This window comes from Salvelinus alpinus, chromosome 28, assembly GCF_045679555.1.
Source record: "Salvelinus alpinus chromosome 28, SLU_Salpinus.1, whole genome shotgun sequence".
Taxonomy (NCBI): domain Eukaryota; kingdom Metazoa; phylum Chordata; class Actinopteri; order Salmoniformes; family Salmonidae; genus Salvelinus; species Salvelinus alpinus.
In genome coordinates, this window is record NC_092113.1 from 38913070 (window position 1) to 38929486 (window position 16417).

Below are 16417 nucleotides of genomic sequence, written 5' to 3' on the forward strand. Positions count from 1 at the left end.
CTACACCTGTTATATTCGGCATTTCACTGTAAGGTCTACACCTGTTGTATTCGGCATTTCACTGTAAGGTCTACACCTGTTGTATTCGGCACATGTGACAAATAACATTTGATTTTAAATCCATAGATTAGGACCTAATGAATTTATTTCAATTGACTGATTTCCTTAAATGAAATGTAACTCAGTAAAATCTTAGAAATTGTTGCACTTATGCGTTTATATTTTTGTTCAGCGTAGGTAATCAGGTAAAGGCCAGTTGAACCAGGAAAATAGTGAGGAAACTGACTAGTGTATCTGAGTATAAAAGCTTCATAGATACTAATGTTGATATGCCTCCAACCACCAAAACTAAAGCAAACATCATTCTACCATCACTGTACAGCAAATGAGAATAGAAAACCCTTGAAAGTGTGTGCCGGTTGGTTGGTTTCCGTCATATTGTCAGGTTTGTGAATAATCTGAATCAGAATCAGAATAGAGGGTGACGCGATGGATATAGGCAGCGGGAAGTAGTTTGGGGGTGGGGGAGCTGTGATTTGTTGCTTCAATGGGGAAGGGGGGGGGGGGGGGGGGGTTGCCTGCGCTCCAGACGTCTATATCGGTTCGCTATTACAGGACTATGAAAGGCTCAGTACTTTGGGGGGAAAAATATTTGGTTTATTTAAAAAAATAAAAAAATGTATCCTTACTTTGCAGGGCTATGACGGTGGAGGCCCTGTCGATGGGCTGCTTATTCCTTTTATTGTACAACACCATCCCCATCCAGCCTTGCGGGAAGGAGAGTTGGACCAGTAACCGGAAGATTGCTGGATCTAACACCCTAGCCGACAAGGTACAAATCTGTTGCTCTGGCAGTTAACCCACAACAACAACTGTTCCCCGGACGCCGATGACATGTTTCGGTTTGAATAGATTCAGTTGTGCAAATGACTAAGTATCCCATTTCCTTCCACATTAACTGGCTGAGAGAAGTCTAATTGATTGAAGAATCCGTCAGGATTATAGAAGCCAAATTGCACAATAAAAGGTTTTAAATGAATCCATTAATTTATGCATGCTCATATCTGTCAAAGGAAGACACATGTTCAATCCTTCTCACGCACGCACGCACACACACAACTTAATGCACATAGAAACACCAATATACAAGATTACAGAACATTCAACGCAAAAGACACACACACACACACACACACACACACACACACACACACACACACACACACACACACACACACACACACACACACACACACACACACACACACACACACACACACACAAAACTAGGAAAGGTAAATCATATGTATGTAAATGCTGTGAAAGAAATCAGTCAGAGCCAGCCATATTAATAAATACCAGAAGAAGTCAGTCAGAGCCAGCCATATTAATAAACACCAGAAGAAGTCAGTCAGAGCCAGCCACATTAATAAACACCAGAAGAAGTCAGTCAGAGCCAGCCACATTAATAAACACCAGAAGAAGTCAGTCAGAGCCAGCCATATGAATAAACACCAGAAGAAGTCAGTCAGAGCCAGCCATATTAATAAACACCAGAATAAGTCAGTCAGAGCCAGCCACATTAATAAACACCAGAATAAGTCAGTCAGAGCCAGCCACATTAATAAACACCAGAAGAAGTCAGTCAGAGCCAGCCACATTAATAAACACCAGAAGAAGTCAGTCAGAGCCAGCCATATTAATAAACACCAGAAGAAGTCAGTCAGAGCCAGCCATATTAATAAACACCAGAAGAAGTCAGTCAGGGCCAGCCACATTAATAAACACCAGAAGAAGTCAGTCAGAGCCAGCCATATTAATAAACACCAGAAGAAGTCAGTCAGAGCCAGCCATATTAATAAACACCAGAAGAAGTCAGTCAGAGCCAGCCATATTAATAAACATGCTGAATGTTTGAAGTGTGCTTCTTTGAGTCATTACTAACAGCATTAACACCCTCAGTGATATACTGTAAAGTAGCTAGCTATAGCTACATCTGTGTTGTGTGTGTGTGTGCGTCTGCAGTCATAGGACGATGATGGATAGTTACCAAGGGGAACTCGTGGGACACATGTCCATCCGGGGGCAGCTTTGCTCCGAAGCCCAGAGCAGGGAACATCTTGTCACTGTCATAGTCCTGAATGATCTCCCCTACAGCCTTCAGAGCCATGGCGTATGCATTCATCTGGTACGGGTTCATGTAGTGGAGGGAGGTGGACTGGGACGGGTTACCTGGAGAGCAACCCAGGTGGGTTAGAATGCAGGGTTCATGGTTCAGAGTTCAGAGTTCAAAGTAGAGACAGCAAGCAGCCTGCTGGACTTGAGAGCCTCACAGTAAGAGATAGTCAGCTTATAGAGCTGTAGAATACAATACAAAGAATGTATCAAAATAGTACCAGCCCTCACCATTGGATGCTGTGAAATCAATGGCCACCGTGAAGTGAATCTGAGTTCTGGAAGAGAAGAACAGAGAAAAATATTGATTTTATATATTGTAACAGAGAACTCCTGGTGTTTAATTTATAGTTGGGTTGAGTGTTACCCACCTGACTAGCTAAACTCTCTCTCAATTCAATTCAATTCATTTCAAAGGGCTTTATTGTCATGGGAAACATATGTTTACATTTCCAAAGCAAGTGAAATAGATAAACAAAAGTGAAATAAGCAATACAAAATGAACAGTAAACATCACACTCACAAAATAATAAAGACATTTCAAATGTCATATTATTTATATATACAGTGTTGTAACGATGTGCAAATGGTTAAGGTACAAAAGGGGAAATAAATGAACATAAAAATGGGTTGTATTTACAGTGGTGTTTGTTCTTCACTGGTTACCCTTTTCTTGTGGCAACAGGTCACAAATCTTGCACAATAATATTTCACCCAATAAATATGGGAGTTTATCAAAATTGGATTTGTTTTCAAACTCTTTGTGGGTCTGTGTAATCTGTGGGAAATGTGTCTCTAATATGGTCATACATTTGGCAGGAGGTTAGGAAGAGCAGCTCAGTTTCCATCCATTCCATAAAATGTTATGGGCAGTTTGTACACAGCCTGTGTTCTCTTGTGAGCCAGGTCTGCCTATGGCAACCTTTCTCAATAGCAAGAATATACCTTTCTCAATAGCAAGGATATACCTTTCTCAATAGCAAGGATATGCTCACTGAGTCTGTACATAGTCAAAGCGTTCCTTCATTTTGGGCCAGTCACAGTGGTCAGGTATTCTGTCACTGTGTACTCTCTGTTTAGGGCCAAATAGCATTCTAGTTTGCTCAGTTTTTTGGTTAATTCTTTCCAATGTATCAAGTAATTTAATTTTTGTTTACTCATGATTTGGTTGGGTCTAATTGTGTTGCTGTCCTGGGCCTCTGTCGGGTCTGTTGGTGTTTGTGAACAGAGCCCCAGTGGTGTTTTACGTTGTACACAGAGGATATTTTTTGCAGAATTCTACATGCAGAGTCTCAATTTGGTGTTTGTCCCATTTTGTGAATTATTGGTCTCTCTCTCTCTAACTCTCTCTCTCCTACAAAGTTACCGTTACATCCTAGTGGCTCGGATTGAAGATATAATCCTCCCCATCTGTCCGGGAGACCACCTCAATTACCCAGAAGCCATTACTCTGCTCTCTGCTTCAGCTCTCACCTGGGAGAGAAGCACCGACCGAACCGACCAAGCCGGCTTTCCTGTTCAACCGAGTCGGCGCCTCAAAAAAAAAACATATTTCTTTTATATATGTTTTATTTTTTAGTCTTCTCCCAGCAGCATAAGATAAATGAATTCACAGCAGCAGCCAGTCTGGTTTCCAAGCCCAGTTAGGCAGCAAGCCAGTCCAACTACATGCATGGCCACACATCTGGATGGCTAGCTTCGCTTGGCTGGACTGTACCCCTACCACTTTTAAGACTTATAAGATGTGTTTGACTGACAGGACAGCAATTACTACAAACATTAACATACACTGAGTATACCAAACATTAGGAACACTTTTCTAATATTGAGTTAAACCCCCCTCCCCTTTTTCCCCAGGAACAGCCTTGAGTTGCACCCCCTTTTTCCCCAGAACAGCCTCAATTCGTCGGGTCATGGACTCTACAAGGTGTCGAAAGCGTTCCACAGGGATGCTGGCCCATGTTGACTCCAATGCTTCCCAAAGTTGTGTCAAGTTGGCTGGATGTCGTTTGGGTGGTGGACCATTCTTGATACACACAGGAAACTGTTGAGCGTGAATAACCCAGCAGCATTGGAGTTCTTGACACAAACCGGTGCGCCTGGCACCTACTACCATACCCCGTTCAAAGGCACTTAAATCTTTTGTCTTGCCTATTCACCCTCTGAATGGCACACATACACAATCCATGTCTCAATAGTCTCAAGGCTTAAAAATCATTCTTTAACCCCTCTGCCCCCCTTCATCTACACTGATTGAAGTGGATTTAACAAGTGACATCAACAAATGATTAAAGCTTTCACCTGGATTCACCTGGTCAGTCTGTCATGGAAAGAGCGGGTGTTCTTAAAATGTTTTGTACAGTCAGTGTATGTGTGTACTTACAGTTGAAGTCAGAAGTTTACATACACCATAGCCAAATACATTTAAACTCAGTTATTCACAATTCCTGACATTTAATCATAGTAAAAATTCCCTGTCTTAGGTCAGTTAGGATCACCACTTTATTTTAAGAATGTGAAATGTCAGAATAATAGTAGAGAGAATGATTTATTTCAGCTTTTATCACGTTCCCAGTGGGTCAGAAGTTCACATACACTCAATTAGTATTGGGCAGCATTGTCTTTAAATTGTTTAATTTGGGTCAAATATTTTGGTTAGCCTTCCACAAGCTTCCCACATTAAATTGGGTGAATTTTGGCCCATTCCTCCTGACAGAGCTGGTGTAACTGAGTCAGGTTTGTAGGCCTCCTTGCTCGCACACACTTTTTCAGTTCTGCCCACACATTTTCTATAGGATTGAGGTCAGGGCTTTGTGATGGCCACTCCAATACCTTGACTTTGTTGTCCTTAAGCCATTTTGCCACAACTTTGGAAGTATGCTTGGGGTCAGTGTCCATTTGGAAGACCCATTTGCGACCAAGCTTTAACTTCCTGACTGATGTCTTGAGATGCTGCTTCAATATGCTTCAATCCACATAATTTTCCTTTCCTCATGATGCCATCTATTTTGTTAAGTGCACCAGTCCCCCCTGCAGCAAAGTACCCCCACAACATGATGCTGCCACCCCCGTGCTTCACGGTTGGGATGGTGTTCATCGGCTTGCAAGCCTTCCACTTTTTCCTCCAAACATAACGATGGTCATTATGGCCAAACAGTTCTATTTTCTTTCATCAAACCAGAGGACATTTCTCCAAAAAGTATGATCTTTGTTCCCATGTGCAGTTGCAAACCGTAGTCTGGCTTTTTTATGGCGGTTTTGGAGCAGTGGCTTCTTTCTTGCTGAGCGGCCTTTCAGGTTATGTCGATATAGGACTCGTTTTACTGTGGATATAGATACTTTTGTACCTTTTCCTCCAGCATCTTCACAAGGTCCTTTACTGTTGTTCTGGGATTGATTTGCACTTTTCGCACCAAAGTACGTTCATCTCTAGGAGACAGAACGTGTCTCCTTCCTGAGCGATATGACGGCTGCGTGGTCCCATGGTGTTTATACTTGCGTACTATTGTTTGTACAGATGAACATGGTACCTTCAGACGTTCGAAAATTGCGCCCAAGGATGAACCAGACTTGTGGAGGTCTACAGTTTGTTTTCTGAGGTCTTGGCTGATTTCTTTTGATTTTCCCATGATGTCAAGCAGAGGCACTGAGTTTGAAGGTAGGCATTAAAATACATCCACAGGTACACCTCCAATTGACTCAAATTATGTCAATTAGCCTATCAGAAGCTTCTAAAGCCATGACATAATTTTCTGGAATTTTCCAAGCTGTTTAAAGGCTCAGTCAACTTAGTGTATGTAAACTTCTGACCCACTGGAATTGTGATACAGTGAATTATAAGTGAAATAATCTGTCTGTAAACAATTGTTGGAAAAATGACTTGTGTCATGCAGAAAGTAGATGTCCTAACCGACTTGCCAAAACTATAGTTTGTTAACAAGAAATGTGTGGAGTGGTTGAAAAACTAGTTTTAATGACTCCAACCTAAGTGAATGTAAACTTCCGACTTCAACTGTATACTTAAACCATACGATAGACTGGAACTACACAAAATATACGGTGTTAAAGGTTAAATTACTCAAGTAGACAGAAATACTGTATATTATTCTCAGTAGGATTCATGGTGAATAACTGTTAGCTCCTAGAGTGTGCAGCTCTCATTTTATTTTTTTATACTATGGTCAGATCAGACTGGACATTATCCTTATACTGGGCAAAAATCCTTATATCCCTTCCAGACACACAAGTTGCAAGTCAATGAATAACTATATAAAGACTTGGAGAGCTGAGAGACAAGACAGCGTAAAGACAGTCATTTCCCTGATGGGGTTGTTAGGCACAATAACAAGCAGAGAGAGAGAGAGAGAGTTGACGAACACGACCCTATGGTAAACAAAGTAGTGTTAATTAATGGGAGGAGGAGTTACTACTAACATGTTCTGACAAAACCCCTCATCAACAGCTCTCCAAGCTGTCAGGGTCTGTTTTCTTCTTCAGCCTCATCTGATTCCCACTTCTGTTGTATTGTATATTAAACATCATCCATTTTAAATGGATTCCTGTGTTAGTCATCTATATTGTACTTTCATGGTTGATCATTAGGCTGTCAGTGTATATGCAAACAGCATCACTAACATCTAGGAAAACTGCGAGATAAGGAGTCCTTTCCCAAAAGGTTTCTTATAAATCAATAATGAGCCAAGGGAGGTGAAAGTAGCCATGATTTGACAGGAAACTAAGGATCCATAATGAGAGACAGGGGATTAGTGCTAACTAACGTAGTATCGAAACTACACAATAAATAACCTCATCACTGCTGTTCTACGCAGTGTTTCATTTAAATATACAACGCTGACAACTGTATGTCATCACCATCACAATAATTACCGTCATCATCAACACCATAATCTATATCATCATCATCATCATCATCATCATCATCATCATCATCATCATCATCATCATCATCAGTAACACCATCATCACCATCATCATCAATATCCCCATCATCATCATCAATATCACCATCATCAATATCACCATCATCATCAATATCACCATCATCATCATCATCATCATCATCATCATCATCATCATCAATATCCCCATCATCATCAGTAACACCATCATCACCATCATCATCATCGTCATCATCATCAATATCTCATCATCATCATCATCATCAGTAACACCACCATCATCATCATCATCGCCATCATCATCAATATCACCATCATCATCATCACCATCATCATCAATATCACCATCATCATCATCATCATCATCATCAATATCACCATCATCAATATCCCCATCATCATCAATATCACCATCATCATCATCAGTAACACCATCATCATCATCATCATCAATATCACCATCATCAACATCATCATCATCATCATCACCATTAAAACCATCATCACCATTAACACCATCATCATCATCAACACCATCATCATCATCATCATCATCACAATAATCATCACCAACACCATCACCATCATCAGTAGTAGTATTTATTCTGGTTAATAATCATGAATTCCTTTCGCATACAGTATGTCTATCAGCAATCTGCAAACAGCATCACACGTGCTTAATAAAACACTAAGCCATATTTCAATCATGAGAAATGGAAAGGATGACAATCAAGGAACTTGAAAAGAAGGAAGGGAAGTGAATATGGAGGAAAAACAACTTCTCCTTCATGTCCTCATCCATTCCCTAAGAGGTTAGACTTTAAAGACATAGCTGTAGCTAGCTGTTAGCATTGCGCTTTTTCTATGGTGATCAACAATATAGCCTGGTTACATCAGATTGAATCCTGTGATTACCATGGTGAGCAGAAAGCGTGAAGCATTCAGTGTGGTTTAAGTATTTACCTCCATTCAGAAATCCACAGCCTCATGTTTTAATGTCCCTAGTTCCTAGTCATATCATACTGCAGGAAGCATCTCTTCCTAGTCCCTAGTCATATCATATTGCAGGAAGCATCTCTTCCTAGTCCCTAGTCATATCATACTGCAAGAAGCATCTCTTCCTAGTCCCTAGTCATATCATACTGCAGGAAGCATCTCTTCCTAGTCCCTAGTCATATCATACTGCAGGAAGCATCTCTTCCTAGTCCCTAGTCATATCATACTGCAGGAAGCATCTCTTCCTAGTCCCTAGTCATATCATACTGCAGATAGCATCTCTTCCTAGTCCCTAGTCATATCATACTGCAGGAAGCATCTCTTCATAGTCCCTAGTCATATCATACTGCAGGAAGCATCTCTTCCTAGTCCCTAGTCATATCATACTGTAGGAAGCATCCCGACCCTAGTCCCTAGTCAGATCCTATTGCAGGAAGCATCTCTTCCTAGTTCCTAGTCATATCATACTGCAGATAGCATCTCTTCCTAGTCCCTAGTCATATCATACTGCAGGAAGCATCTCTTCCTAGTCCCTAGTCATATCATACTGCAGGAAGCATCTCTTCCTAGTCCCTAGTCATATCATACTGCAGATAGCATCTCTTCCTAGTCCCTAGTCATATCATACTGCAGGAAGCATCTCTTCCTAGTCCCTAGTCATATCATATTGCAGGAAGCATCTCTTCCTAGTCCCTAGTCATATCATACTACAGGAAGCATCTCTTCCTAGTCCCTAGTCATATCATACTGCAGGAAGCATCTCTTCCTAGTCCCTAGTCATATCATACTGCAGATAGCATCTCTTCCTAGTCCCTAGTCATATCATACTGCAGGAATCATCTCTTCATAGTCCCTAGTCATATCATACTGCAGGAAGCATCTCTTCCTAGTCCCTAGTCATATCATACTGCAGGGAGCATCTCTTCCTAGTCCCTAGTCATATCATACTGCAGGAAGCATCTCTTCCTAGTCCCTAGTCATATCATACTGCAGGAAGCATCTCTTCATAGTCCCTAGTCATATCATACTGCAGGAAGCATCTCTTCATAGTCCCTAGTCATATCATACTGCAGATAGCATCTCTTCATAGTCCCTAGTCATATCATACTGCAGGAAGCATCTCTTCCTAGTCCCTAGTCATATCATACTGCAGATAGCATCTCTTCATAGTCCCTAGTCATATCATACTGCAGGAAGCATCTCTTCATAGTCCCTAGTCATATCATACTGCAGGAAGCATCTCTTCATAGTCCCTAGTCATATCATACTGCAGGAAGCATCTCTTCCTAGTCCCTAGTCATATCATACTGCAGGAAGCATCTCTTCCTAGTCCCTAGTCATATCATACTGTAGGAAGCATCTCTTCATAGTCCCTAGTCATATCATATTGCAGATAGCATCTCTTTCTAGTCCCTGGTCCTATCCTACTGCAGGAAGCATCTGACCATAGCTTGTTACTCTGGATTGAGTTAGTTAGAGCTCTGGTTTCCCAACTAACAGACAGACAGGGGGAACTGTGGCAATGCTTTCCCATGATAATGCCTTCCCATGATAATCCTTTACCATGATAATCCTTTCCCATGGAACTCACAGTTTACTGTATTCCCATTGGTTAGCTCAGAAGTGGATAACGTTCACAGAAAATAATTGTAGAATTACATGGGTTGAATTCACTAGGGCCTCCCAGCCCATCAATACAGTTTATCCTCTAGCCAAGCTGGACTTGTCATTTCATACACAACTCCTTCCTCAGATTGGTTATATTCTCTGACTGTCGATGGTTGTATTTTTCATTCCTCACCCATTTCATTTCGGCAATTTATTGTTTTCATCTTCAAATATAAGTGTCTCGCTTCCTAAAAATGGTTTCCTATCAGTGTGAGATTATAGAAATTCAGATGGATGCTTTCAACTGTATGCCAACATAGTTTACTGTTGTTTATTATTTATCTATTTTATTACTGTTATACCAATTCCCTGGACGCTACGAACCACAGCAATGTCATACACTTTAATAGAACTGAAATGCTGGTGCTATTTGTGTCAGTTTGTAGGCTACAAACAGAGCCTTCGGAAAGTATTCAGACCCCTTAACTATTTCCACATTGTTACGTTACATCCTTATTCTAAAATTGATTGAATAGTTTTTTCCCCACACCCACATCAACCCCTATACACAATACCCCATAATGATAGTTTTAGCAACTGAAATATCACATTTACACTAGTATTCAGACCCTTTACTCAGTACTTTGTTGAAGCAGCTTTGGCAGCAATTACAGCCTCGAGTCGTCTTGGAAATGACGCTACAAGCTTGGCACACCTGTATTTGGGGAGTTTCTCCCATTCTTCTCTGCAGATCCTCTCAAGCTCTGTCAGGTTGGATGGGGAGTGTCGCTGCACAGCTATTTTCAGGTCTATCCAGAGATGTTCAATAGGGTTCAAGTCCGGGCTCTGGTTGAGCCACTCAAGAACATTCAGAGACTTGTCCCAAAGCCATTCCTGGTTTGTCTTGGATGTGTGCTTAGGGTCATTGTCCTGTTGGAAGGTGAACCTTCGCCCCAGTCTGAGTTCCTGAGCGCTCTGGAGCAGGTTTTCATCAAGGATCTCTCTAGACTTTGCTCCGTTCATCTTTCCCTTGATCCTGACTAGTCTACCAGTTCCTGCCGCTGAAAAACATCCCCACAGCACGATGCTGCCACCACCATGATAGGGATGGTGCCAGGTTTCCTCCAGACGTGACGCTTGGAATTAAGGCCAAAGAGTTCAATCTTGGTTTCATCAGACCAGAAAATCTTGTTTCTCATTGTCTGAGTCTTCAGGTGCCTTTTGGCAAACTCCAAGCAGGCTGTCATGTGCCTTTTACTGAGGAGTGGCTTCCGTCTGGCCACTCTACCATAAAGGCCTGATTGGTGGAGTGCTGCAGAGATGGTTGTCTTTCTGGAAGGTTCTCCCATCTCCACAGAGGAACTCTGGAGCTCTGTCAGAGTGACCATGGGGTTATTGGTCCCCTCCCTGACCAAGCCCCTTCTTCCCGATTGCTCAGTTCGGCCGGGCGGCCAGCTCTAGGAAGAGTCTTGGTGGTTCCAAACTTCTAACATTTAAGAATGATGGAGGCCACTGTGTTCTTGGGGACCTTCAATGCTGCAGAAATGTTTTGGTACACTTCCCCAGATCTGTATCCTCGACCCAATCCTGTCTCGGAGCTCTACGGACAATTGCTTCGACCTCAATGCTTGGTTGATGCTCTGACATGCATCCTGTTTCCATTGATCATCCTTCAGATGTTTCTACAACTTGATTGGAGTCCACCTGTGGTAAATTCAATTGATTTGGCATAATTTTTGACTCAAACCTAGCTCATTCAACATAGTTTGACTCCCACTCCCTTCCACTGACATTTTAAAACCAGAACAAAATTTAAAATATTACCCATGGAAAAAGTGCAATATCAAATTTCTCTCGCTTTATACAGGCTATATTTGGCTCAATCTATTAAACATGAACAAGGGACTTAAATACAATAGAAGAAGTCTTAAAGGATCTATTCCTACAGGCCGTCTCATTCAAGATTTAATTTAAAAAGAAACATTCAATAAAAGAGTAATGAAAATATGATACATCTTTTTTTCCCTTCATGACCTATTATATTCCACATATCACTTCAACATTAATGAAAACCCTGTTCAACTCTGAGATCTATCACAATGGCTCTGTGTCCCCGGAAAAGAGAAATCACCTCTTATCCCCTAAGAGCCCATTAATCATACCACATTGACCAAAGTCAATGTGCTTTCGTTTGCCTATTAGTGCGTGAGTGGTTGTGCGAGGATAAACACACAGGGGAGAAAGGAATCCAAAGAAAGCATGGTGGGATCAATATCTCGTAGTGTGGCATGGTGGGGAGTCCTTTCCTGGGGACACTCACTCATTCAAGTAATGTGAGGACACTGAACCTAGGATACTGAACACAGGACACTGAGTGATAGCAGAGGCTTAGAAGACGGTGGTCAGCAGAGGTGGCCTGAATCACAAATCGACCCCCTACGCCCATAGCCCCTAGGCACCTGTGTACATCTAGATTCCATGGCCATGTCAATTCCTAGTTTCCATGAAACTGCTGGGTTAGGAGTCTGAAGTGGTATGTCATGTCATGGCATAGTGCGGGGGGTGATTCCATACATATGAGATTGTACAGGCGTAACCAATGGGACACCTGCCTAATCCTCTCAGCTCTTCACAAGTCTCTAGAGGGTAGGGTGTAAGGGTTGAGTTGGAATTCAGTGGTGCAAAATAACCCGCCTTCCTGTCTGTGTGGGTGGACGGGTGGGTGAGTGGGACAGAGAGAGGCCATGAGAGGCATTGACAGATCTAGGACACGGTCGAACAGACACAGCAAACTGACACTGAAGCACAGGGACAACTACAGGGCTGAAACAACAATAGCTACAGGGCTGAAACCAGGTCAGCTACAGGGCTGAAACCAGGACAGATACAGGGCTAAAACCAGACCAACTACAGGGATGAAACCAGGGCAGCTACAGGGCTGAAACCAGGACAGTTACAGGGCTAAAACCAGACCAACTACAAGGATGAAACCAGGACAGTTACAGGGCTGAAACCAGGACAGCTACAGGGCTAAAACCAGGGCAGTTATATGGCTGAAACTAGGACAGCTACAAGGCTGAAACCAGACCAACTACAGGGATGAAACCAGGACAGCTACAGGGCTGAGAACATGGACAGTTACAGGGCTAAAACATGGACAGATACAGGGCTGAAACCAGGACAGTTACAGGGCTGAAACCAGGACAGCTACAGAGCCAAAACCAGGAGAGCTACAGGGCTAAATTCAGGACATCTACAGGGCTATTATGCAGGACAGTTACAGGGCTGAAATCAGGGATGTTACAGCACAAAAACATGGATATCTACATGGCTAAATTCAGGAAAGCTACAGGGCTAAAACCAGGTCAGCTACAGGGATAAAACCAGGACAGTTATATGGCTGAAACTAAGACAGCTGCAGGGCTGAAACCAGGACAGTTAAAGGGCTACAACATGGACAGTTACAGGGCTGAAATCAGGACAGCTACAGGGCTGAAACCAGGACAACTACAGGGCTGAAACCAGGACAGTTACAGGGCTGAAACCAGGACAGCTACAGGGCTGAAACCAATGCAGCTACAGGGCTGAAACCAGGACAGTTACAGGGCTGAAACCAGGACAGCTACAGGGCTGAAATCAGGACAGCTACAGGGCTGAAACCAGGACAGTTACAGGGCTGAAACCAAGACAGTTATAGGGCCAAAACCAGGAAAGCTATTGGGCTAAATTCAGGACAGCTACAGGGCTATTATGCAGAGCAATAACAGCAGGTAGACTGGTGGTAATAACAGCAGGTAGACTGTAATAGCAGGTAGACTGGTGGTAATAACAGCAGGTAGACTGTAATAGCAGGTAGACTGGTGGTAATAACAGCAGGTAGACTGGTGGTAATAACAGCAGGTAGACTGTAATAGCAGGTAGACTGGTGGTAATAACAGCAGGTAGACTGGTGGTAATAACAGCAGGTAGACTGTAATAGCAGGTAGACTGGTGGTAATAACAGCAGGTAGATTGGTGGTAATAACAGCAGGTAGACTGTAATAGCAGGTAGACTGGTGGTAATAACAGCAGGTAGACTGGTGGTAATAACAGCAGGTAGACTGTAATATAACTGTCATAGTGAATCTCTGTCTGACAGACAGGCAGAGCAAGATTTACAGTGGGATGCTTCCCAAATGGCACCCTATTCCCTATGTAGTGCACTACTTTTGACCAGGGCCCACAGGATGTAGTGCACTACTTTTGACCAGGGCCCATAGTGTGTGGTGCGCTATAAAGTGAATATGGTGTTGTCTGACAGGCAGATCTTAACAGTGTTGTCATGTAACCGTCAGAGACCTCAGAGGTCAAGTTGAAACGTGTCTACAGCCCCAACAGAACAGTAGGAGATACACTTTTGACCCGTGCACTATATAGGGATTAGGGTAGCCAGTTGAGACGCACACAAAAATAAATACTGAAAACGGTAGTAGGCTTCATCTAGGGTCATATAAATGTGTCATTTTTTTTAACCTTTTATAATTCAATAACCCTGCCTGACTGTCAATTGGACCTGGTCACATGGTATATCTTGATACGGCAAATCTCATCTTTGCTCACTAAAGTCTTCAATAGCTATTTCTAAAATCAAATGTAACATGAAGCGATAGGATTGATCAACTCTCAGATTAGGCTACAGTGGACATTGTCTTGACCTCAGCTCTTCAGCTGCAGGGTACCCCCTTTTTCAGACGCAACATCAAGATCAGAATAGAGACTTTAGAGGCTACTTTTAAAAGTGGTCATTGTTTCTGTATATTGAAATACTGTAATGTAAACTTCTGAACCAGCTCACCCTCCTTTAATGTAGTCGAGGAATGTGTGTTCTGACTCCACCGCGAACGACAGCATGGTCACCTGGGTAGAGAGAATATTCAAAGCAGTTACCAAACTGTTATATTCACCACTTAGGTAATCAACACAAAGTCACAAATGCAATGTATTCTCCAATTGAATCATAATTACTCACCACATCAGTAATCAAAACAATCACAATTTACCAATTTAAACACATTAACCGTTAGCCCCCTGCCTCCAGGCCCCCCCCGGGTTAACCAACCCGCTTCCCAAGAGTGATTCATCTCGGTAGAATGAGTTTGTTTGACATCAGAGCGGCATATTAGTATTAGAACATTGATCCATCTCAATCGCACGCACGCACGCACGCACGCACGCAGGCAGGCAGGCAGGCAGGCAGGCAGGCAGGCAGGCAGGCAGGCAGGCACACAGATCAATCTCACTGAGGTGTGATGAGAGCGACATGATGGATGTCTCCCTCTCTGATTTTAATTATCTAGTCACCGTCATCGTATTGAAGCCCAGCATGACAAAGTGTGTGTGTGTGTGTGTGGGCCCAGGCAATAATAACAATGCACTGACTTCCTCCTAAACATCAGTCACTGACTCGGCATGGCAGCCACTCAGTCACTGATAGGACAACAGACTGAACAGACAACAGACAGACAACTGACTGATAGAACAACAGACTGACAAGACAACAGTCTGATAACTGACTGATAGGACAACAGCATGATCACTGACTGATAGGACAACAGAATGAGAACTGACTGATAACTGACTGATAAGACAACAATAATGATAACTGACTGATAACTGACTGATAGGACACCATACTGACAGGACAACAGTCTGATAACTGACTGATAGGACAACAGAATGATAACTGACTGATAACTGACTGATAAGACAACAATAATGATAACTGACTGATAGGACAACAGAATGATAACTGACTGATAGGACAACAGAATGATAACTGACTGATAGGACAACAGAATGACAACTGACTGATAAGACAACAGAATGATAACAGAATGATAACTGACTGATAACTGACTGATAGGACAACATAATGATAACTGACTGATAGGACAACAGAATGATAACTGACTGATAACAGACTGATAGGACAACATAAGGATAACTGACTGATAACTGACTGATAGGACAACAGAATGATAACTGACTGATAGGACAACAGAATGATAACTGACTGATAGGACAACAGAATGATAACTGACTGATAACAGACTGATAGGACAACAGAAGGATAACAGAATGATAACTGACTGATAGGACAACAGAATGATAACAGACTGATAACAGACTGATAGGACAACAGAAGGATAACTGAATGATAACTGACTGATAGGACAACAGAGGACAGAGTACTCTGACCGTTTCACTTTGAGGTCGTTACAACTTCTTTCTTCTCTAGTGGTATTTGTTAATTGTCTCTAGACTCTAAACTATAACAAAACAAAAAGTATCTAAAGTACAGTATCTTGTTAAGTATCCAGACAACCACTCTTTTGTTATTGCAATCCACTAACCACAAACTCATTTATGAACACAACAACAAACAGACGGGGAAGAAATATACGGTTGCGCCAGGAAGGAAGTGATGTTCTATATTTTAACCTGTAGGTTTTTTGACAGACTCACCGTCCCAGAATTGATGTATCTCTTCTTCTTGATCTTCTTCTTGGCATTCACCACCTAGGATTCAACAACCACAATACGAGCTTGATATCATAGATTTGTCAAAATAAAAATTGCGTCAAATGTCTTCATTCCCATGGGCCAGTTAAGCAATAAGGCCTGAAGTGGTGTGGTACAGTATATGTCCAATATAGATTATTCCAGTCTTTCCATTGGGC

The 16417-nt window shown here is 42.2% G+C and overlaps 1 protein-coding gene across 3 annotated transcripts in view; it reads right to left on the reverse strand.

Annotated features, from left to right (window-relative positions):
- LOC139557849 (copine-8-like) overlaps positions 1-16417 on the reverse strand; it is a 217468-nt gene that overhangs the window by 20836 nt on the left and 180215 nt on the right. For all 3 annotated transcript variants that reach the window (XM_071373098.1, XM_071373100.1, XM_071373099.1), the window contains 4 exons: positions 16203-16256; positions 14533-14594; positions 2407-2453; positions 2051-2232 (listed from right to left, as the gene is read on the reverse strand). In XM_071373098.1, coding sequence (XP_071229199.1) covers positions 2051-2232; positions 2407-2453; positions 14533-14594; positions 16203-16256 — 345 coding nt within the window. The remainder of the gene's footprint in view (positions 1-2050; positions 2233-2406; positions 2454-14532; positions 14595-16202; positions 16257-16417) is intronic.